The sequence below is a fragment of the Pogoniulus pusillus genome, chromosome 11, assembly GCF_015220805.1.
Source record: "Pogoniulus pusillus isolate bPogPus1 chromosome 11, bPogPus1.pri, whole genome shotgun sequence".
Lineage (NCBI taxonomy): Eukaryota > Metazoa > Chordata > Aves > Piciformes > Lybiidae > Pogoniulus > Pogoniulus pusillus.
This window is the reverse complement of record NC_087274.1, coordinates 28,698,284-28,721,803: the sequence shown is the minus strand read 5'-3', so window position 1 is coordinate 28,721,803 and position 23,520 is coordinate 28,698,284. Positions and strand designations below refer to the sequence as shown.

The following is a 23,520-nucleotide window of genomic DNA, read 5'->3' as shown; positions in this document are numbered from 1 at the left end:
TCTACAATTCTATAATTCTAGGTTCTTTCATTTTTAAGTCACATTCTACAGCAAACAACGTTTTAAATGATTTTACTGAAACACAAAACTGAACTCCTGGCTTTACTCACTCTGATTTGGCCTTAATGTTGCTGGTTTATTCATGCAGTTGCTGCAAATGTATTTAACTAGTGATGTGATTGAAGTGCTGATGCTGAAGTCTCACTGCCTCACACAGGTGCAAACAACTGTTAACTTTGGTGAGGTTGTCACAGCATGAGAATTTCTTCCTAGCTTCAGTCACACCCATACAAGTCTAAGTGTGCTTCATCCCCATCAGCACATGCTTCCCTTTTTTCACAGTCAGGCAACACAAATTCTGCAACCAATTATCTTTCAACACCACACTGAGAGGAGAATGTGTTACAGCCACACAAACTCAACCCCAGAGACTGCAGCCACTGTGCTACTCTTGCACAGCTCTACTGTCGACAGATGTGTTTTGGAGCTGTCTATATGACTTCAGGGTGCTGAACTTGCAACCCACCAGCCAATTTCAGCCAGCCAATGGGTTTTGTGTCAAATGGAGTATTTTTGTCTAACACAAAGGTTATAAGACCCTTTATGCTCTCTGTCTCAAGGGAGCAAGTGTGCTCAACACAGAAAGCCTAGGGAGCTACTGTAATGTGGAGGTCAGCAGCCCCACCAAGCAGATGTAGGTCGCTCCTCCTCCATGCAAGAAGGAGGAAACAAAGGAGTTTCATCTGGCTGCAAGCTGCTCCAGTTGCTAATAATCCTCCTGATTCAAGCCTTTAATAACAACCTACTAAGACAATAAGTACATGGGATGCTGTTCCCTGACCTATGTGCTGCTAAAGTCTTGGTCTGTTGGGTCATCACTGGTAGCAGTTCTGGTTCTTGGGCTAATCCTATGACTCTCTGTGTTCTACCACATCTCCTTCTTGCTGCCCACGTGTCTCTGAGGCTGTCTGTAATCAGACTCATCCCTCCTGAACCACTTCAAGTGCCCTCCCACTGCCTCACGCAGGATGGCTGCTCATATGTGGGTTTGGTCCATAACTACTGATTGGCCAGAAGGGAGATAAATGATGCATGACCAAATCAGGGTGACCACAGGATATGGGGATGCCTTTCACACACAGGCAGAAAGGGGACTGGGAGCCAGTCCCCAGTAACCACCCACTCACCAAACCCAGACACAATTTAAGAAGACAAGACAGACTGTGGTCATCAAGTGCTGGGCTCAGCCTGAGAAGATGCTGCCCAGCAGCCAACTTTCTTGCAACCAGCGCTTTTTATCCCTAATTTCTCTCTTTTCCCATAAATACTCCTCCCTAACCCACCTTGATACCTCCTTTCCCCACCTTCCTTCCTTCTCCTGGACATCTCCTTTCAGCTGAGGACAGAGTTTCTCCAAGCTTTTCTTCCACCAGCCCTAGGGCTCCCTGTGGAACAGGAGGAGCTGAGTCTCCCTTACTGTTCTGCAGGACTGAAAAATGTGGAAACTCTTTTTACTCTTCACCACTGCAGACCGCATACCAAAGGTGCAACAGGGCACAGGGGCCTCTGCTCTGCTCCTGAAGTACCACACAAAAATACTGGCTTTAATGAGACAAGCCCAGCTTCAGTTTAGTGGGACACACAGAAAGAGCAAGTGACCCCATGCTGCCACAGTACATTTCCAGTGTTTATGTCTAAACCAGAATTACAAGCAAAGATAAATCTCCTTCCCACCCAGATACTCAGAAAGTAAAGGATGACTCAAGCAGTAAATACCTTTCTTATGACATTCCACTTCTCTGTCATTCAGAGTGAAAACCCTGCTCTCCATTAAGAAAGGGCAATTCTTCTCTTTGCAATGAATGAAATCAACATTCAGTCTAGGACTGGCTTTTCTGCATTGCTGAGCACTACCTGTACCTGTACTACAAAATCTGTTTGGTCTAATGATGTTTCTGTAGGACCAAGCCTGGATTTCTAAAAGTTGTTTTTCTTTTCTGGGGTACTCTTTTAAATCATGGATGTGAATCATAGAATCGTAGAATCAACCAGGTGGGAAGAGACTCCAAGATCATCCAGTCCAACCTAGCACCCAGCCCTAGCCAGTCAACCAGACCATGGCACTAAGTGCCTCAGCTAGGCTTTGGTTGAACACCTGTTCAAGGCAAGATTGGATGTGGTACTTGGTACCATGGTCTAGCCTTGAGCTCTGTGGTAAAGGGTTGGACTTGATGATCTGTGAGGTCTCTTCCAACCCTGGTGATACTGTGATACTGTGTGTGATACCTCCAGGGATACATCCAGCCTAGACCTCCCCTGGCATAACTTGAGACTGTGTCCTCTTGTGTTGCTGCTGGTTGCCTGGGAAAAAGAGACCAACCCCACCTGGCTACAGCCTCCCTTCATGTGGTTATAGACAGCAATGAGCTCTGCCCTCAGCCTCCTCTTCTCCAGGCTAAACACCCCCAGCTCCCTCAGCCTCTCCTCACAGGACTATCCAGAGAAGGGCGATGAAGCTGATAAGGGGCCTGGAGTTTCAAGTTCTGCCAGGTCTAGGCTGGATGTTAGGAGGAGGTTGTTGGCAGAGAGAGTGATCAGCACTGGAATGGGCTGCCCAGAGAGGTGGTGGAGTCGCCGTTCCTGGAGGTGTTCAAGCAAAGCCTGGCTGAGGCACTTAGTGCCATGGTCTGGTTGGTTGGCTGGGGCTGGGTTCTAGGTTGGACTGGATGATCTTGGAGTTCTCTTCCAACCTGGTTGATTCTATGAACTCGTTTTCTTCAATATGCTTTACAATCGTTTTATAGTCAGTTTTATACTCCTGAGGCTTTACCACTCGTCTCTAGGAATTCAGTAGATGCTTTACATTCACCAGGGGAAAAAAAAACAACCCAACAACCAAACAGTCTCCCAATTCAACTTTAAATCCAGTTGCTATCTTTAAAATGACTTAATTGCAGTAACAACATAGAATCATAGAATCAATCAGGTTGGAAGAGACCTCCAAGATCATCCAGTCTGACCTAGCACCCACATCTTAAATGAAAAATGAGAAGTTGGGCACTCCACCACGCAGCACATCTCCAGACCACTGCCAATGCATCATCTTTACCCTCAGGTCAGCTGTAGAAGAGATTAAGTCTTTCAATTATCTGTCACAGAATGGGAAAGAGAAGCTTTGGATGTTTTCAGCTGTTCAGTTTGTGACCCAGAGAATTACATCTGACCCCTCACAAAGTACATCCCAGCACCACATACAGCTTGAAATGCAGCTATGGCAACTCTCCATTGCTGTGCTACAGAAGAACTCAGTTCACAGCAGCAAGCTGCTTGTGTCTGTAGTTTCTCCAAGCGTTGCAGGAGAGCCCCAGAAGCGTTGCCTCGCTGTCCTGCTCCAGCCTTAAAGGCAGTTTTAATCCTGCCAGCTCAAGTTTAGCACTCCCACAGGCTATATTTAGAACCACAGAATAATTTATGTTGGAAGGCATCTCTGGAGGTCATCTAGTCCTAGTCCAGCCTCACGCTCAGCACGCAACACACCAGATCAGGTTGCTCAGGGCCTTACTCCCTCCAGATCTGAAAACCTCCAAGGATTGAAGGCCACAACTTCCCTGCACAACCTGCTCCAGCACTTTACCACCTTCTTGGGAGTTTCATTTCCCTTTACACCTAACTGGAATGTGAGGTGTCACAAGCTGTCAGGGTGTGGACTCTCGTCCTTTTGCCACCACCTCTCAGGAGTGTCTGGCTCTCTCTTCTCTACAGCCCCCAGCAGGCACATGAAGACATTTTCTCCCCCATCCTCCTGAAACATCCTGGCTCTCCAGCCTCCTGAAACACCCCCTCCTCATCCACACAGCCTCTTGCCCCAGCAAGGGGCAATGGGTGGAAGCTGAGGCATAGGAAGTTTCATTTAATCTTGAAGAGGAAGTTTTTCCCTGTGACGGTGGCAGAACACTGAAACAGGCTGCCCAGGGGGGTTGTGGAGTCTCTCTCTCTGGAGATATTCAGAGCTCGCATGAATGTGTTCCTGTGTGATCTGCTCTAGGTGATCCTGCTCTGGCAAGGGGGTTGGAATGGATGAGCTTTCGAGGTCCCTTCTAGCCCCTGGCACTCTGTGACTCTGTGATCCAGACAGCCCATCCCTGGCCATGCTCCATTTCATCCCAGCAGCAGGACCCTAGCATGACAGCAAAACAGGTCTGTCTAAAATCCCCATCTCGCTTGACAGGAGTGGGGGGATGGAGCAAAGCTGGAGATGGATAGATTCAGACTGGACGTGAGGAGGAAGTTGTTGAGCATGAGAGTGGTGAGAGGCTGGAATGGGCTGCCCAGGGAGGTGGTTAAGGCCCCATCCCTGGCGGTGTTTAAGGCCAGGCTGGATGAGGCTGTGGCCAGGCTGATCTAGGGTAAGGTGTGCCTGTCTGTGGCAGGGGGGTTGGAACTAGATGATCCTTGTGGTCCTTTCCAACCCTGACTGATTCTATGATTCTGATTCTATGATTCTGATTCAATGAAATGGAATCAAAGGAACAAGCTTCCAGTTCTTTACCCTATGAAAACATGGACGCTACACAAATACAAACCTGAGGTGAAAATTCAGTCATGAATGATGATCCTTGTGACCCCTTCCAACCCTGACTGATTCTATGATTCTATGATCCTATGAATCTAAAATATTCTTGTTTAAATCAACCTTTTTCTTAAAAGATTCTTCACACTTTCAGGTCTAAGAGGCAGCTTCTGATAACTTTCACAAAATGGTTTGGGTTGGGAGGGACCTCAAGGATCATCTATTCCCAATGCCTCTGCCATGGACAGGGACACCTCTCACTAGCCCAGGTCGCCAGCACTCTTTGACCTGGTCTGAGACATTATAGAATCATAAAATGATTTAGGTTGGAAGGGACCTCAAAGCTTACCCAGTTCCAGCCCCCTTGCCATAGGCAAGGACACCTCCCACTAGAACAGGTTGCTCAAGGCCTCATCTAATCTGGCTTTGAACACCTCCAAGGATAGGGCATCCACAACCTCCCAGGGCAACCTGTTCCAGTGGCTGCTCACCCTCACTGGAAAGAAATTATTCCTCATCTCCAGCCTAAATCTAAACCTTTCTAACATCTAGTCTGATATCCTTCTAATATCTAGTCTGATATCCTTCTAATGGCTAGTCTGATATCTTTCTAATAGCTAGCCTGATATCCTTCTAACATCTAGTCTGATATCCTTCTAACATCTAGTCTAATATCTTTCTAACATCTAGTCTGATTTCCTTCTAATATGTAGTCTGATATCTTTCTAATAGCTAGCCTGATATCCTTCTAACATCTAGTCTGATATCCTTCTAACATCTAGTCTAATATCTTTCTAACATCTAGTCTGATTTCCTTCTAATATGTAGTCTGATATCTTTCTAATAGCTAGCCTGATATCCTTCTAACATCTAGTCTAATATCCTTCTAACATCTAGTTTAATATCTTTCTAACATCTAGTCTGATTTCCTTCTAATATCTAGTCTGACATCCTTCTAATATCTAGTCTGATATCCTTCTAATATGTAGTCTGATATCTTTTTAACGTCTACTCTGATATCCTTCTAACATCTAGTCTGATATCCTTCTAATAGCTAGCCTGATATCCTTCTAACATCTAGTCTGATATCCTTCTAACATCTAGTCTGATATCCTTCTAACATCTAGTCTGATATCTTTCTAACATCTAGTCTGATATCTTTCTAATACGTAGTCTGATATCTTTCTAGTACCTAAATAACTGCAGCATGAAGTTTTATTTCTTCCAGCAGCACATAGCTCCTCAGGCTTCTCTGGGACTGTACACTACAAATGCTTGCATTTGAAAATGATTCCTGTCCAAAAAAAAACCCCAAAACATTGAAGGGAACAATTTTGGAACAAACCTTACAGCATTACAATGAGCCCTACAGAGGAGAAATCCCAAGCTGGAAATGTGAACCACGTCCATCTCACAACAAAGGCACAACATAAAGCCAGCCAAACTTAGCTCTTGTGGATTTGCATCAGAGCCTGATTAGCTCAACCAATTATAAGCATGTATCAATAAAATTAATCCCCTTTCATGTAGCTGCACTCTTTGCTAAGTCAGCATCTCCAGCATTAGCACTCTGGTTTCTCAAGACTCTCTGGGCACATGTAAGGCAACTTTAACTTGCCAGTGCCCTACTCTGCTGCTCTGTCACGGTGCCTCCTGACAGGCATTCCCCACGGGGGCTGCAGGCTTCAGGGCTGGCTGCTGTTTCCTCTCTGGCTTTCTGTCAGCAGCTCTGAAAATAACCCTCATGAATTCCTTAAAATGAGCTATAAATGGGAACAAATTGTGGAGTACACTCTTCAAAATGCAGCTTCTGAACATGCTTCTGTGGTTTGAAGCCTTGTTGAAAGTCCATTACTGAATGGCATTGAGCATCTCCTGCAAAGAAACACTCAGCAGTGTTTTGGGTTTTTTTTTTTTTACACTACACCCATTCACCTTGATGGTGGCCAAACAACCCTCACCAATGAGAACTGCAATGACCCACATGCATGACAGGTGCAAAGCACAACCTTTCACAAACTACCCTGGGAACAAAGGAAAATGTCAGAAATGGCTTCAAACAAGTCAAAAAGACGAAATTAGCTTCTCCAGCAGTGCAGCTCATCATAATCACCTTGCACTGGTGCTGTGTTGTGCTGGTCTCCAGGAGGACATGCCCTGGTGTGACCTGCCTGCTCCACACCTCACTTGAAGCCTCTTTATGCAGATGTTCTTTCTCCCAGCATTAAATTATGTCAATGGCTACACTCTTCTGGAATGATGAAATGATCAAAACATGATCATGAACTGATGCTACCAAGCTATGAGCATTAGGGGACAATCAGTGTTGGTGCACACTGGTCAGGTTTTCCTTGTTTCAGTGTCTTTTGGACAGAGGTGCTATGTATGGCTTGGAGTAGGTCCACTTTATCTGTCCAAACATAGCCAGTGAACAACCTTAGAATCACAGAATCATGGGATTGTTTGGGTTGGAAAGACACATAAGACCATCAACTCCAACCATCAACCCAACGCCACTACAGCCATAAAATCATGTCCCAGAGTGCCATGTCCACACATTTCCTGAACACCTCCAGGGATGGGGACACCCTGGGCAATCTCTTCCAATCCCTGACCACTCTTTCAGTGAAGAAATTTTTCCTAATCCCCAACCTAACCCTTCCCTGACACAATTCCAGGTCACTGCCTCTTGTCTGATCACCTGAGACTAGGGAGAAGAGAACAACCAACACCTCACTCCAGCCTCCTTTCAGAGGGCAATGAGGTCTCCCCTCAGCCTCCTATTTTCCAGACTACACAACCCCACTTCCCTCAGCTGCTCTTCGGCAGACCTGTTCTGCAGACCCTTCACTCAGTACAGCCCTCAGGACTGAACTAGTCTTCATCATAGGATCCTAGGAACACAGGATGTTAGGGTTTGGAAGGAACCCAAAGAGATCGAATCCAACCCCCCTGCCAGAGCTATCTAACTATCTATATGGATGCTATACTATCTATATTGGATGCTATACTATCTAATACAGATCACACAGGAACACATCCAGACAGGCCCTGAAAGTCTCCAGAGAAGGAGACTCCACAACCACTTTGGGGAGCCTGTGCCAGTGCTCTGGGACCCCTACAGGAAATAAATTCCCCCTAATGTTGTGGCAGAACCTCTTTTGCTGCAACTTACACACACTGCTCCTTGTCCTATCCCAGGCAGCAGTGAGCAGAGCCTGTCCCCCCCAGTCCTGGCAGCCTTCAGATACTTATAAACATTTATCAAATCCCCTCTCAGTCTTCTCTTCTCCAGACTAAGCAGCCCCAGGTCCCTCAGCCTCTCCTCGCAAGCCATGCCCCCCAGTCCCCCAGTCATCCTCACAGCTCTCTGCTGGACCCTTTCCAGCAGATCTCTGTCCCTCATCCCAATAACCAAGTTTTCAGGTCCCTGGGGGATACAAATTCTGGCATGTGTTACTGCTTGGACCTGGAATGGATGACAAATACTTTCCCAGTTACCTGTTGTATTCATGTGATGGAAACCAATGAAAGCTACAGAAAGTGACAATATCTGGAACTCTGCCACTTTGCTTCCATCCCCAGCATGGGTGAGGTGAGAGAAGAGCAAGAGCTGTTCCACTTCTCTGCACGTATCTGCAGCACTGGCCTTTGGGGAAATATTAACCTGAGCCTGCCTCCAGAGGAGAGAGCTGCCTGTTATCTCTGTGCCACGTCACCTTTAAAGAGCTTTAAAGACCTGGCAAGTGACAGTGGCAGCTGCTGGCAGGGCTCTGCTGGGACAGGCGTCACTGTGGATTCCTTGGTGGGGCTGCATGGGTGCCAGGATGTGCAGCCTGCTCCTCCCACGTGAAAAGAAGAGATCTCCAGGCTGAGCTTCTTCCTTTGAAGTGTTTCACATGTGCAGTCTTACCTGATGAGTGGCATCAGTTGCAATCTTCATTTCTTTTTTGGCATGAGGTCTCCTTGTGGATAGGACCCAGAGAGATTCAAAATGCAAGGCGGGGGGGTGGGAGTGGGGGATATTTTGGCTGCCTGAAGCATGGATTTAGCAGCAGGAAACTGGTTTTGTAGCAGTTGTTTGTCACAAGACAAAGTCTTCCCTCCCTCCTTGAGCCACTGAACAAGCTAAGGACCAGATAATGTTTTTTCTAAACTCAGTGGAAGATGACAAGCAAATGAAGCTTTTGATTTCCTTCCTTAGTGCTGTAGACAAAATGTCAGCCACTCATGCCACTGCCAAAAATAACCCAAAATGCAGTAAGCCTCATCCATGTGAAGTCAGTGACCTAAGGGATACGCCATTTGGGCTTTCAGATTCTTTTCCCCTTGACTAATCCTACCAAACACAAATCACAAAGTTCTTCCCACTTTTCCTCTGTGTACAAGTGCATTCTCTTTCTCTTGTCAGAGCTTTCCAGCCCATCTGACCAAAAAACACTATCAAAAAGCTGAATAAATCTATAGAAATGTGCAGCCCCACCAGTAGCATAACGAAGTAGCTCTGACATTAGAGAACATAAAGTGTTCTACAACCTACCAAAAAAGGAAAGAGATCCTGCAAAATAGGGCAGCATTTTCCTCCAGAGGTGATCTTATCTTTCAGCTTGGGGCTAAAAAATAGCACAGCTGTTGGTATAGCAAAATAACAGGAACTCCATCTCCTCCTGGAAGTTTACAAACAGCAAACTGCAGTCAGGGAGCACCAATGCAACAGAGAATACCTATGCAACAGCAACCACCCTGTTAACAAGACCAAGTACAAAGTCCTACATCTGGGTTGGGACATGGATATAGGCTGGGCAATGACTGGCTTGAGAGCAGGCCTGAGGAGAGGGACTTGGGGGTACTGGTGGATGAGCAGTTCAATGGGAGCTGCCAGTGTGCACTTGCAGCCCAGAAACCCAACTGTATCTTAGGCTGCATCAAGAGAAGTGTGGCCAGCAGGTTGAGAAAGGTGATTCTCCCCCTCTATTCTGCTCTGGTGAGACCCCACTTTGAGTACTGCCTCCAGTTCTGGAACTTGTATTACAAGAAGGATATGGAGGTGCTGCAACACGTCTAGAGAAGGGCCATGAGGATGATGGCCACTCCTGGAGGTGCTTAAGGCCAGGCTGGATGAGGCTCTAGCCAGCTTGATCTAGGGTAGAGTGACCCTGACCATGGCAGGGGGGTTGGAACTAGATGATCCTTGTGGTCCCTTCCAACCCTGACTGATTCTATGATTCTATGATCAGAGGGCTGGAGCACCTCTCCTGTGAGGACAGACTGAGAGAGTTGGAGCTGTTCAGTCTGGAGGGAAGGCTCCAAGGAAGCCTTATTGTGGCCTTCCAGCATCTGAAGTGGGCTACAAGAAAGCTGTGGAGGGACTTTTTAGGGTGACAGGTAGTGATAGTACTAAGGGGAATGGAGCAAAACTAGGAGTGGGTAGATTGAGCTTGGATGCTAGGAAGAAGTTTTTCACCACAAGGGTGGTGAGACACTGGAACAGGTTGTCCAGGGAGGCAGTGGAGCCCCCATCCCTGGAGGTTTTTAAGACCAGACTGGAAGTGGCTCTGAGCAATCTGATGTAGTGTGAGGTGGCATTAGAACTGGATGGTCCTTGAGGTGCCTTCCAATCCTGACAATTCTGTGATTCTGTGAATTACAGCATTTGTATTAGAAGAGGTTTCCAAATTTCCTACTGCATTAACAACTTCTTTAAGGGATAACATTTCAGGATGCATACACAGGAGTACGCAACAAAAAGTCTGCACAGACTGTGAAGAGATCTGAACGCTGACAGGGAGATGCAAATGGCCACCTTGGTAGCAGCAGAAGAGATTGCAGCCCAGGGACAAAAAAGAGTGAAACAGCAGGGTGACTTGTTCTGGGGTCAGTACAACACTATTGCTAGCTCTTACCATCCAGCCCAAGTCCTCCCTCCCTGCTACTCAAGGGCTGCACATGGCTGCAGGTTGGAAACCCAAGTAGCCTGTGACCAGTTGAGGTTCTTTGACAACTTAACTCTTCAGAAGGTCACAATATCAACACCTAATTACCATAATTTCCATAGAAAATTCATAGAGCCTACCTGTTAAACTTCCAGCACGAGTGTCACCACCTGCCTCCCAGAGCCACAGCACAGAGCCAGGGGCAGGCTGGGGGTAGGAGGTTTGTTTTAGCACCTTAAGGCTTGTGTCTATCTGCTGCTAAGTTCTCTGTAAACAACACTGGGTGAGCAACTCCTTAAAGTACATTCACAGATTCCTTTGCAGCAAACAGGTTCAATCAGAGAAGATAGAAAGTGTGAGGTTTTCATTATTATTATTTACAGATACATAAACTACTACAGCATCTTCTAAGGAAGCAGAGAGATTGAGGCAGAAAGAGACTCCCTGTGGAAGCAAGAAGTTCATCGAGGGAGGGCAGCTCTGCTTCTGCAAACAACTCCATACTGGGGTATGTGAGCAAGAACAACCAAAAGCAGCAGCAGATTAGATGGTTTAGCAAGTGAATTTGACCCATAACCTAGACAGGGTCATAGAAACAGTCTCAAAAAATAAGTACAAATGCAAATGAGCTTGCTGATGTGCACTGTGCAAACTGCTGCTCTGAAAGCATCCATTGCCCTACTAAACATGGAATTACCCACCTTGGGAAAAAGGTATGGGATCAAAATGAATGGAACTGAAGCTGGGACTGCCTCCAAGATAGAGCATCCCTACCCATTTCCAGAAACATCAAGTACCTTGGTGTTCAGAAAGGCTCTAAGGAGCTGCCTTTTCCCAATTCATTACAAGATGAGTAAACCAAGCAAGTATCCAACCAACATGATGGCAGCTCCTGACAGCTTTAGCTGAACAGCCAAGCTTCTTCTGCCAACTTGCATTTGCAGCTTGTGCTGCTTGCTGCCTTCTAAAATAGGCACAACCATGGCACACTTCTAGATCTGCATAGACCTTATGTGCTTCAGAGGCAAGGTGCAGAAAGCCTAACCAAGCGTTTCTTCAGAGCTGGCAGCTTCTCCCCAACACCAGCCTCGTATTCTTCACAGGACACAGACCATGTTGTTCCCATGGAAAAGCAGCCTTGACCTTGGGAGAAAAAAAACCTCAGGAGCTCAGGCATCGCTCATGTTAAAACTGTAGCTGCAGAGAAAGAAATGAGAAATGGGAGCCTATTACTGGTTTGTCTGAAAATGCAGCACAGCTCTCCAGTGCAGAAAGACTGCTTAACCCCCAAATGTAGGAATCACAGGAGTTAAGGGTCCTCAGCACAACCAAAGCTTCAATCTCAGGTCAAATCCCATCAATAAAACAGGCACAACCAAAGCTGCAGTGGTCTAAGGGGGAAGCTCTGCTAAGATATTAACCTGTATTAAGCTATAAACAGGAGTTTATTGCTGGTATGGCTTTCTGCAGATAATGAAATTGAGCCCACATCACCAAAAATGAGTGAAACATCAGCATTTGAGGTGATGCATCACTTAGCACCACCTTGAAAAAACACTCAAGACCAAGATGGACACCATTAGCCACTGCTATGGTTAGTTCCCAGGGCAGGAGGATGTGCACAGCTGGACAGAGGTTACTGGGCCACACAGATGGCTAATCTGAGCTGGTACAGGCAGTGTTATGATCTTAAATGATGACAACAAATGTGGCATATACTGAAACACAGATGTATATTGAAATTGAAACACAAATGCTTATGTCTGGGTTATGGGATTGGGCTGCAAGCACTTTCCCATGTTCCTGTCACCAGGGATAACAGTGACAACACAGCCTGTTTCTGTGGTGTCCTTTGGTCTCTGTGACCTACACAGAAGGGCAACAAACTGGTGATGGGTGTGGAGAACAGGTCTGGTGAGCAGCAGCTGAGGGAACTGGGGTTGTTTAGTTTAGAGAAGAGGAGGCTGAGAGGAGACATCACTGCTCACTACACCTCCCTGAAAGGAGGTTGGTCTCCTCTCCCTAGTATCAGGTTATAGAATGAGAGGAAATTGCCTCAAATTAGGCTGGAGATTAGATAAAAATTATTCACTGTGAGAGCGGTCAGGGTTTGGAACAGGCTGCCCACAGATTTGGTGAAGTCCTCATCCCTGGAGGTGTTAAAAAAATCTGAGTACATGGCACCTGGGGACATGGTTTAGTGGCCATGGTGGTGTTGGGTTGAAGGTTAAAATCATAGAATCAATCAACCAGGTTGGAAGAGACCTCCAAGCTTAGCCAGTCCAACCTAGCACCCAGCCCTAGCTGATCAACTAGACCATGGCACTATGTGCCTCAGCCAGGCTTTGCTTCAACACCTCCAGGAACAGTGACTCCACCACCTCCCTGGGCAGCCCATTCCAATGCCAATCACTCTCTCTGTGAAGAACTTCCTCCTAACATCCAGCCTAGACCTCCCCTGGCACAGCTTGAGACTGTCCCCTTGTTCCGTTGCTTGTTGCCTGAGACTGAACCTCACCTAGCTACAGCCTCCCTTGTTGTAGACACAGGTTGGACTCTGATCTTAGAGGGCTTTTCCAACTTAAATGATTCTATGATTCTAAGGCAGCCTTAAAGTTGAGATCCTCTGTCACTGTGGTGTGTCTAACAGAGTAACCTAGGGCTTGCTCTAGTGCTGCTAGTATTGCAAAGACAACAAAAAATAGCAGAGCAAAGCAAACTCTCATCTGAACTCTTTCAATCATGTGAACTCAATCCCTACCAGTCTGTGGCCAAGTGAAGAACAGGATTACCTGTGTGACTTGCAGATCCCATCTAAATTTGCAGTTCTGGGAACATCAACAGGAAGAGAGACAGAGAGTTTGTAAACAGAGCAAAGGAAATTAAAAGTAACCAAGGTGAAAAATAAATATGAAAGCCTAAAAATATTTTGTATGTCCTGTAGAGCATTCACATCCTAAATAACAATATCTGCACCATCTGGGATTTGTAACTGTACCTCAATAAACTCTTGATAGGGGTAAAAGTAAGTCAAGCAAAACCTGAAGTGGTCTCTGATCAAGAACTCTCCACATAGGGCTGCCCACTCCCTCCGTCCCACAGCACTGCTGAGTGGAGAAGATCCCAGTCTGTATTTACCCAACAACCTGTATGCTGCCTTATGATTTCTGATGTCCTCAAAACACAAACCTGGGAGGGAAAGGAGGTATCTGACCTATTTTCTAAACTGCCAGAAGCTCCTGCATGAACAGGTTCTGTGGCTTCTTCCTCACATGATAGGCATCAAACTTCCACTCCCACTTCACCAAGGATTTCAACATGTGAACAGTGTCACAGGAATCAGGTTTACTTTGTCATCTTCTGGCACAGGCTGAAAGGAACACAACCACTGTGTGCTTAGTACTCTATATTTGTACTATAGCCACTTATTTTACTCCATAGACCAGTGCAAGTGAGGAATCTTTCCCAAGGAATTGGATGCTGTATGCGTGAGCTGGTACCATGCAGTAACAGCTGAGATGCCACACTACTAGTTCCTCATACCCACCATGAGGAGCACCTGTGGACTGTTACTATCCTGTAGTGACAGTTTTACTTGCATTCAAAAGTATGCTTCTGAATAGAGATCAAAAGCAAAACCAAAAGCCAAACCAAAACTCCCAAAATCTCCAAATCAATCAATCAAACAACAAAACAACAAACCCCAAAACAACAACAACATACCCTGAAAATAATGCATGTTACAAAACCTTTCACAGAATCATAGGATCAACCAGATTGGAAGAGACCTCCAAGCTCATCCAGTCCAACCTAGCACCCAGCCCTAGCCAGTCAACCAGACCATGACACCAAGTGCTTCAGCCAGGCTTTGCTTCAACACCTCCAGGGACAGCGACTCAACCACCTCCCTGGGCAGCCCATTCCAATGCCAATCACTCTCTCTGTCAAGAACTTCCTCCTAACATCCAGCCTAGACCTGCCCTGGCACAACTTGAGACTGTGTCCCCTTGTTCTGTTGCTGGGTGCCTGGCAGAAGAGACCAACCCCACCTGGCTACAGCCTCCCTTCACGTAGTTGTAGACAGCAATGAGGTCACCCCTGAGCCTCCTCTTCTGCAGGCTGCACACCCCCAGCTCCCTCAACCTCTCCTCACAGGGCTGTGCCCCAGGGCCCTCACCAGCTTTGTTGCCCTTCTCTGGACACCTTCCAGCACCTCAACATCTCTCTTGAATTGAGGAGCCCAGAACTGGACACAGCACTCAAGGTGTAGCCTGACCAGTGCTGAGTACAGGGGCAGAATAACCTCCCTTGTCCTACTGGCCACACTGCTCCTGATCCAGGCCAGGATGCCATTGGCTTTCCTGCCCACCCGGGCAAACTGCTGGCTCATCTTCAGCTACTATCTACCAGCACTCCCAGGTTCCTCTCTGCCTGGCTGCTCTCCAGCCACTGTGTCCCCAGCCTGTATCCCTGCTTGGGGTTGCTGTGGCTAAAGTTTAGAACCCTGCACGTGGCCTTGTTAATTCTCATCCCACTGTCCTCTGCCCACCCATTCAGCCTGTCTAGGTCCCTCTGCAGGGCTCTCCTACCCTCCAACAGATCAATACCTGCTCCTAGCTTGGTGTCATCTGCAAACTTACTAATGGTGGACTCAATAAATTTAAAGCCTACTTTCAAATGTCCCCATTGGTATCTTAACAATCCAGGAATGTTCCTTTTTTCATGGCCAACTGCACTCAGAACTTTGTTTTCCTTCATCTGACTGTACTATAGGGTCAGGAGACTCCACAAGAAGAGCTATTGATCAGTTTGGTTCACACCAGCAGAAGGGTGATTTGCTTTTACAGAGAAAGGGAGAAAAGAAGGCCTTAAAGCAGACAGAAATATTCACTGAAGGGAGTTTCTATTCCTCTCACATTCCTTTGCTGAACTGGAAGAATAAATAACCAAAGCCAATACTCCATCTAGATTTCAGAGCACAAACATCAAATAATAAGCTGTGAAAACAACATTCCAGCATTTCCAGATGATAACAGTAAAGGACCTTGACGTACTGCTAATGGATCTTGACAGAGGGAATAATCTGAATTCAGAGCTATTTGCCTTAAGCTTCCTTTGAAGGATGCAGACAGTGAGTCTGAGAATTGTCCAGCAATCCCCGAGGTCCATCTGCTGCCCTGCACCTGACACCAGCAGAGACACAGCTCTGCTGGCTGTAGTGACATCATGCAGGAAACAAGACTTCTTGAATGCAGTGGTGGAGTTTAACATTAACAACAGAGGTGAAAGACGTGCTTATGCTGTTAAAAGCCTGAATTTGTGTAGTGTAGAGAGGGGCTGCTTTGTAAAATTAGGCAAAACTGAAAGCAGACCTTTCTCACATCCCTCTGCCTTCTGGCCAACCCACTGCAGAGAAGTCAAGAGAGAAGGTTATCGCAGAGTCCATGCTTTCAATAAGTTTTCCATTTTCCTCAGTTTTATTAGCCCTCTATGTTTTTGTGACAAAGCTGATGGTTGCAGGTTAAGTCTGTAAGACATTTGGGCTGCCCAGGGAGGTGGTGGAGTCACTGTCCCTGGAGGTGCTCAAGAAAAGACTGGATGAGGCACTTAGTGACATGGTCTAGATGACTGGATAGGGCTGGGTGCTAGGTTGGACTGGATGATCTTGGAGGTCTCTTCTAACCTAATTCTAGGATTAACCTCCTGAGCAGCAGAGGTGACAGTAACTGCCTTGCCCATTGCATTGCAGCGGCAGTCAGAGGTGTGCTGACAACAGCAACGGAGACTGCTCCTTGCTGTACAGACCCTGGACAGTGAACAGGCAGAACTGTCAGCAGCAGAGCTTGCTCACAAAGCCAAATGCTTGGGCTTTAAAGAACTAGCCACCTTTCCAGGGACTTGCTGCAGCACTGGGCTATCAGTCATAGAATGGTTTAGGTTGGAGAGGGCTTCAAGGATCATCCAGTACCAACCCCCTGACATAGGCTGCCCCTCAGAAAGAGTTTTTATTTCTTCACAACCAAAGAAAGCCAACTAAATTAAAGATGAGTTTTGCCACCTGGTGAGGTTGCACCTCAAATAATGTGTTTAGTTTTGGGCCCAGACATCCTGCCTGGATGTCCTGTAGCCAGGAGTCACCAGCTCCATCACCTGAATCTCTTCTGGCCTCTTCCTCCTCTCCTGACTACTGTACACTCTTACAATCCAAGAACGTGAAGCCATTTAGCAGATGTCATCATCCACTGAGCTGAAAGTCTTTTCTAAAGAGCTCTAAAGAAGAATCTTCAACCAAAAACCTTAAAGAATCCTTTCTCATTGCTATTGCTTTGTTTTTCATGAACATTCCATGCAGTTGCACTTCAGAAGAAGCTAATAGCATCAGGAAATGTCTCACTGGTTATTTTCTCAGGCAAACACAGCTCAAACAACAATGACATGAGGTTTAATCACAAAACTCATTGGACTGCACACTATAATCTGCACAGGTTCATTAGCTGGAGATCTCCAAAGCAAGTCAACCTCTTGTTGGCCCTACCTAGGAATCCAATGTTCTCTCCTACTAGTGCTCAAATGAAGTGCTGGCAGTAACACACTGCATTGAACTCTAAAATATCCTAGAGTCTGAAACAGTTGTGCTGGTGTCCCCAGAGAGGATTCCTATCAGCACATTTGCATGGGAACTTTGAAAAGGAACTAACCATTTTTTCACTGAAAGGGTTCTCAACCGCTGGCACAGGCTGCCCCAGGAGGTAGTTGAATCCCCACCTCTGGAAGTGTTGGAAAGAGGCAGAGATATGGTGCTGAGGGACACAGTTTAGCACCAGCCTTGGCAGAGTTAGAGGATGCTTAGAATGGATGATCTCAAAGGGCTTTTCTGACCAAAATGACTCTGTGATCCTGTGATTCTATCCTATGATCTCCCAAGCAGAGCAGGACCCTGCATAACCTCTTCTGTAACCAGAATCACTACGTCCTTGCTCCATTTGGACTGTGACACTCCATTAACTGTTCTCTGATCTATGCAATCAATTTCTCCCTCTGATATAATAGCTTAAAGACTAAACAGCTGTGTGAATTTGTGTCATGACTTTTAATTGAATCGAAGGCAAGATAGTTCACCTCGTGTGTAATTAGCTCTGCACTTAAATAATAGATGCCATGTCACCCTACTTCTGGGAACTGAAAGGGAACCTAATTTTATCAATCTCCAATTTTTAACCTACTCTGCTCTTCCTGCTATGAATTTAAGATGGCAAAGAATTGAAACAGCAGACTGAGAAATATAAACTCTTAAAAACACCTTTAAAATCCTAAAAGCAGGGCCAGGCCATGTCATTCCCCTAGGTAACTGCCATGGTTGTCTTAGGTTGATGGTTGGACTTGATGATCTTAGAGGTCTCATCCAACCTGCGACCAGTCTTGTTCAATATCTTAGTCAGTGCCATGGACAGAGGCATTGAGTGCAGCCTCAGCAAGTTTGCTGATGACACCAAGCTGTGTGGTGCAGCAGACAGGCTGGAGGGAAGGGATGCCATACAGAGGGACCTAGACAGGATGGAGAGGTGGGCACAAGCCAACCTCAGAAGGTTCAACAAGACCAAGTGCAAGGTCCTGCATCTGGGTCGGGGCAATCCAAAACACAAATACAGGCTGGGCAGTGAGTGGCTGGAGAGCAGCCCTGAGGACTTGAGGGTGCTGCTGGATGAGAAGCTCAACAGAAGCCAGCGGTGTGCACTTGCAGCCCAGAAAGCCAACCAGCTGCAGCTGGGCTGCAGCAGCAGAAGTGTGGCCAGCAGGGCGAGGGAGGTGATTCTCCCCCTCTACTCCACTCTGCTGAGACCCCACCTGTAGTACTGCATCCAGTTCTGGAGCCCCCATTACAAGAAGGATGTGGAGATGCTGGAGTGTGTCCAGAGAAGAGCCACGAGGATGCTCAGAGGGCTGGAGCAGCTCTGCTGTGAGCACAGACTGAAGGAGTTGGGGCTGTTCAGAAGAGGAGGCTCCCAGGTGACCTTCTTGTGGCCTTCCAGGAGTTGAAAGAGGCCTACAAAAAAGCTGGGGAGGGATTTTTTAGGCTATCAGGGAGTGCCAGGACTAGGGGGAATGGAGCAAAGCTGGAGGTGGGGAGGTTCAGCCTGGCTGTGAAGAGGAAGTTGTTGAGCATGAGAGTGGTGAGAGGCTGGAATGGGTTACCCAGGGAGGTGGTTGAGGCCCCATGGCTGGAGGTGTTTGAGGCCAGGCTGAATGAGGCTGTGGCCAGGCTGATCTAGGGTAGGGTGTCCCTGGGCATGAGAGGGGGTTTGGAACTAGATGCTCCCTGTGGTCCCTTCCAACCCTGACTGATTCTATGACTCTCTGATTCTACGATCCTATGAATCTATGACATAAGCATTTCTATACCTGACACAGTTAAAGGGCAATGCAGGGTCACAGGGTTACCTTGACAGCTCATGATGTGTTGCATGAGCAGCAGAAGGGGGACAGAGCAAGCAAAGGTTTCTGGGCTAAGAAGCACAGGTCCACAACAGTTTTACTCCACCTCACAAGCAACAGGAAGAGCAGGGATTTCTCCTGGGTTACCAAACAGTGCAGCAACTCCTTGAGCCTTACACGGGGATGATTTGACAACAGACTGCACCCTTGTTTTCTTTGCAGAACCAGGAATGTCTTTCTGTTAAACACCAAGCTTTGAATTACAGCCTCTCCATAGTAATTTTGGTGGAAACCTTTTGGAAGCAGTGATTCCAGTCACATTGTGGCACTGCTGTGCAGTACTTGCCCCATTGGTATAAATGGAAAATTCCCATTGATTTTGCAGAGTAGATGTGGACCCCCTCACCTCTCATCTGCCAGGAAAATTGATTGAAAACTGTTTACATTGCCCACTCAGACATGCAAACATCAAAATTTGGACACACCAAAGCTAAAGCCAGTACTCCCCAAACTGCCAGTTATGTTTTCCGATGAAAGCTAAGCACTTCCAGGGTTTTTTTCCACTCTCTCTTTTTCCCAGGATGTTATTTTTATCTTGGCACTGTTCATTTTTGCTATTTCATTTACACCATCTTTGGTGCAATTACTGAGATAGAACTGTGTCAAGCCTCCTCTGCACTAGACTGGTATCCACTACCTTTTCTGCTGGGTTTGTAACTCTGCAATCTATTTAATTGGCATTTTAAACATTATAAAGATCCAGCTTTGGACTTCAATACTCCCTCTGCCAGCCTACATTCTACTGCTATAGAATTTAAATGTTTTCACAGCATTTAATAATCTGTGGTTCAAAATTACAGATGAGTAACCCAGGATGGGATTCTGTGCTGGAGTTTAATCACCTCCAGTGCAGATGTCACCATCTGTGTTAACCATCTCGACTCCCTTTAGAGACAGAGCAGACCCAGGATTTGTAGTGCATAATTCAGTGGCAACTCCTCAGAAGGAGACTCCACAAGCTCTCTGGATAGCCTGCTTCAGGGCTGCAGCATCCTAAAAGGAAAGAAGTTCTCCCTAAGTTCAAGTGAAACCTCCTAGGTTCCAGATTGGACCCACTGCCCCTTTTCCTGTCACTGGACACCACTGAGAAGAGCCCAGCCCCATCCTGATGACTTGAGGTATTGATCAGTACTGAGAAGATCCCCTCTCAAGCTGCTCTTCTCCAGGCTAAACAGCCCCAGGTCTCTCATCCTCTCTTTGTCAGTGATCTCCAGACCCCTCAGCATCTTCATGGTCCCCCCATTAGTTCCCTTTCTCTCTTAAACTGGAGAGCTCAGAACTGGACACAATATTCCAGATGCAGTCTCACCAGGGCAAAGTAGAGAGGGAGGAGAACCTCTGAATTCACTCTCAAACTGTGTCCCCACCTGTACCCCTTGACAGTCTGCCTTGGCTGGCACTGCACGTTTCACCCACAGACCACAGAGGAACGTGGATGATTGGCACACATGAAAACATCTACACCTTCAACAGATACCAGGAGATTCCAGACAAGGATTTCAGCTGAAGGCTGGCAGGTGCCTGACCCCAGATCTCTAACACGGAGCTCATTTTCCTCTTTGCTTGCTCCAGGCTCTCTCCTGGCTGGCTGTGAGGACATGGCATGATGAAGCGTGTTGACATACACAGTCACCAGGCAATTGAAGCTGCTCAGCCTCTCCCTGCTCTTGTGGCAGAGGAATATTTAACAGCTACAGTTATCCTCAGAAACCAGATACACACTCAACTCTCGCAGTCCCCCATGCACGACCCTGAATTTGCTTTAAAGATGTAATATTTTGTGACAGACTGCACCCTGATTTAATCCCCCTTCCCACTTCCACCCCTGCTGCCACACGAGGCTGATAAACGCCGAATCGCTGGGGAGAAAAAAACAAACAGCAAACCCACAGACCCGAGGCACTTCTCAAATGCTGCATCTATCAGAGGATAGATCAGTTTTGTACGGCCCTGGGCACCTGCGCCCTCCGGGTGGCAATGCCAGCCAGGGCTCCATGAAACCTCCTGTGCGGCACCTCCTCTGTCACCAGGGTATCTCTGCCAGCAGCAAACGCTGCTTTTAACCCAAATACGAGGAGCCGCCCGCGCCCACCCCTGCGGATGCCAGGCGGGGAGGGGGACAGAAGCGGGGCCGGGGCCGGGACACCCCCTGTCCCCCTGGGGAGGGGACAGAGCCGGGGCTAGCGAGCTGTGCTGTGGGTATCGGTGACGGTGGGGAAGAGACAGTCACAGCTTCCCAGTCGTGCCGAGGGTACCGGTAGCGGGGCGGGGGAAGGGGAAATGATCCGGGGCTCCTGAGCCGTGTCGGGGGTAGCGGTGTTGGTGGGGAAGGGCCAGACCCAGGGCTCTTGAACCGTGCCAAGCGACACCACCGGGGTAGGGGCAGCACTGGAGCCTCCGCGCTGGGTCCCAGCGCCCGGGTACCGCGGCAGCCGCAGCTCCTCCCGCCCGGCAGCGCCCGGGGCTGCGGCAGCTCCCCTGCGCGACAGGCGCAGCCACATCCCCTCGCCTGGTTTTTTGAGCTTAGCACATTTCCACCGGCGCCTCCTGCCCCGCACCGCACCGCACCGCACCGCAGCCAGCCGCCGCAGCGCAACGTGCCGGGACCGCAGCGGGACAGCGACGTGTCACCCTTCCGAAAAACGAGGGGCAAGGGCTACCCTCAGCCCCGCTTACCTGTGCCGGTGCTCATGGCGTGCCGGAGGGGCCGCTCCCCGCCGCTCCCGTCGCCGCCGCCTGTCACCGCGCCCCCGCGGGCGGCACCATCCCCGCCCGCCGCCGCCCCCCGCGGCAGGTGCCGCGCACCCACGGCCCCGGCTCTGCGCTGCGCGGGCACCTTGGGAAGTGTAGGCAGCACCGCGTACTACAACCCCCTCCGTGCCTTGCTGCGGCCCGAGGAGGGAGGCTCCGGCCCCGCCGCTGCTGCGGGCAGAGCTGCTGCAGCAGTCCCCTCCCGCCTCCACCGGCGCAAAGTTCTGCGCTGCTTCGGCGAGAGCCGCACCGCAGCCCGCTCGCACCGAGCTCCGCACCGCAGCCCGCTCGCACCGAGCTCCGCACCGCTCTCCCCCCACAGCTCTGTGGGCGAGGTCTTCTTCTGCATCTGCTGTTCGAGACAGTCCAATGAGGGCAACGAAGATGCTGAGGGGCCTGGAGCGTCTCTGTGAGGAGAGGAAACCGAGACACCCGCGGCTGTTTGGCCTGGAGGAGGATCTGATCAATGCTGATCGATAGCTGAAAGACAACGGGCAAGCGGATGGGCTTGGGTTCTTCCCTGTAGTGGCCGGTAACAGGACAAAAGGCAACGGGCATCAACGAGAACACAGGAGGTTTCACTTCAATTTAACGGGAAGCTTCTTTAACTTGAGGGTGCTGAAGCTGGCTGCCCAGAGAGGCTGCGGAGTCTTCGCCTCTGCAGAGATTCCAGACCCGTCTGAACACATTTCTGGGCCATCTGATCTAGCTGAACTTGCTCTAGTAGGGGTTTGGATTAGGTGGTCTCTGGACGTCCCTTCCAACCCCACCGTTCTGTGATTCTGTGATCTTCCTGGCCCACTTGTGCTCGGTTTCATGATACCCAAGCAAAGCAAATTGATGCATGTCCCCAGCGTGCCCAGGGAATGACAACGAGGATGTTTTGCGTTGCTTCTCAGCTCAGTCTAGACTCCACAGTGCTGCATTGCACTGTTGAAGAGTGGAAGGCTGTCAGTGCTTTCTGGAGCAGGTGAACTGCTGATCCTTCATCTCTGAAAGAACAAGGACACAAAGTTTTACTACAGGTGGATTATTCAGTGTTGCATCAGTCTGAGAATCTGCTACAGTTCTGGAAGAAAGAATAGTTTTTAAACACCACCTCCACACACCCCCACCCCCCCCATCCCCCAAAACAGCTGTTCTAACAAACCCAGAAGGAGCCAGCCAGTTATGTAAGAGTGATGAACTGCACAGCCCCTCTGATGCTGACTTCAGGCTGGGTTCTGGGAAGCTTGGAGTCACAGCATGAGGAAACAGGACTGGGAAGACTTGCTGTGTATTTGTATCAGCGTGCTTATTATGCTATGTTCTACCAACAGCTATCTGAAAGTTAAAAAGCTAACAGTTGTGACTGTAAAACCTGCACAGCCTTCCCACCCTACACCAGTGACTGAGGTGACTGGAGCTTTGTAGCTGTGATGTTCGACCTGACAGAGCTGGCTCTTGGCTCTGTGCTCAAAGCTGACACAGATACTGAGGTCAAATAGCAACTTGGAGTGAAAGGGACAATTTGTCAGCTATAGCATGAACTGCTTAAATCCTCCTAAAATCATCCTGAATGGATAGCTCATAGAAAAAATAAGATCAGGATAAAAACCCTCACTTAAATTAGATATTCTTTTGTAGATCCTCCTGTGCTTCTCTGCCTTTCAGTTCCAGTAGGTAGTCACAGGATCACAGGGTGTTAGGGGTTGGAAGGGACCCACTGAGATCATTGAGTCCAACCCCCCTGCCAGAGCAGGATCATACAGTCTATCTCAGGTCACAAAGGAA

At 48.2% G+C, this 23,520-nt stretch overlaps 1 protein-coding gene across 11 annotated transcripts in view; it reads right to left on the bottom strand.

The window, feature by feature from the left end:
• Positions 1-21,759, bottom strand: part of ABLIM2 (actin binding LIM protein family member 2) — a 148,447-nt gene extending 126,688 nt beyond the window's left edge. For all 11 annotated transcript variants that reach the window (XM_064151629.1, XM_064151630.1, XM_064151632.1 and 8 more), the window contains exon 1: positions 21,673-21,759. In XM_064151629.1, the coding sequence (XP_064007699.1) occupies positions 21,673-21,688 (16 nt within the window). In that variant the 5' untranslated portion in view covers positions 21,689-21,759. The remainder of the gene's footprint in view (positions 1-21,672) is intronic.
• Between the last annotated feature and the right edge of the window lie 1,761 nt (positions 21,760-23,520).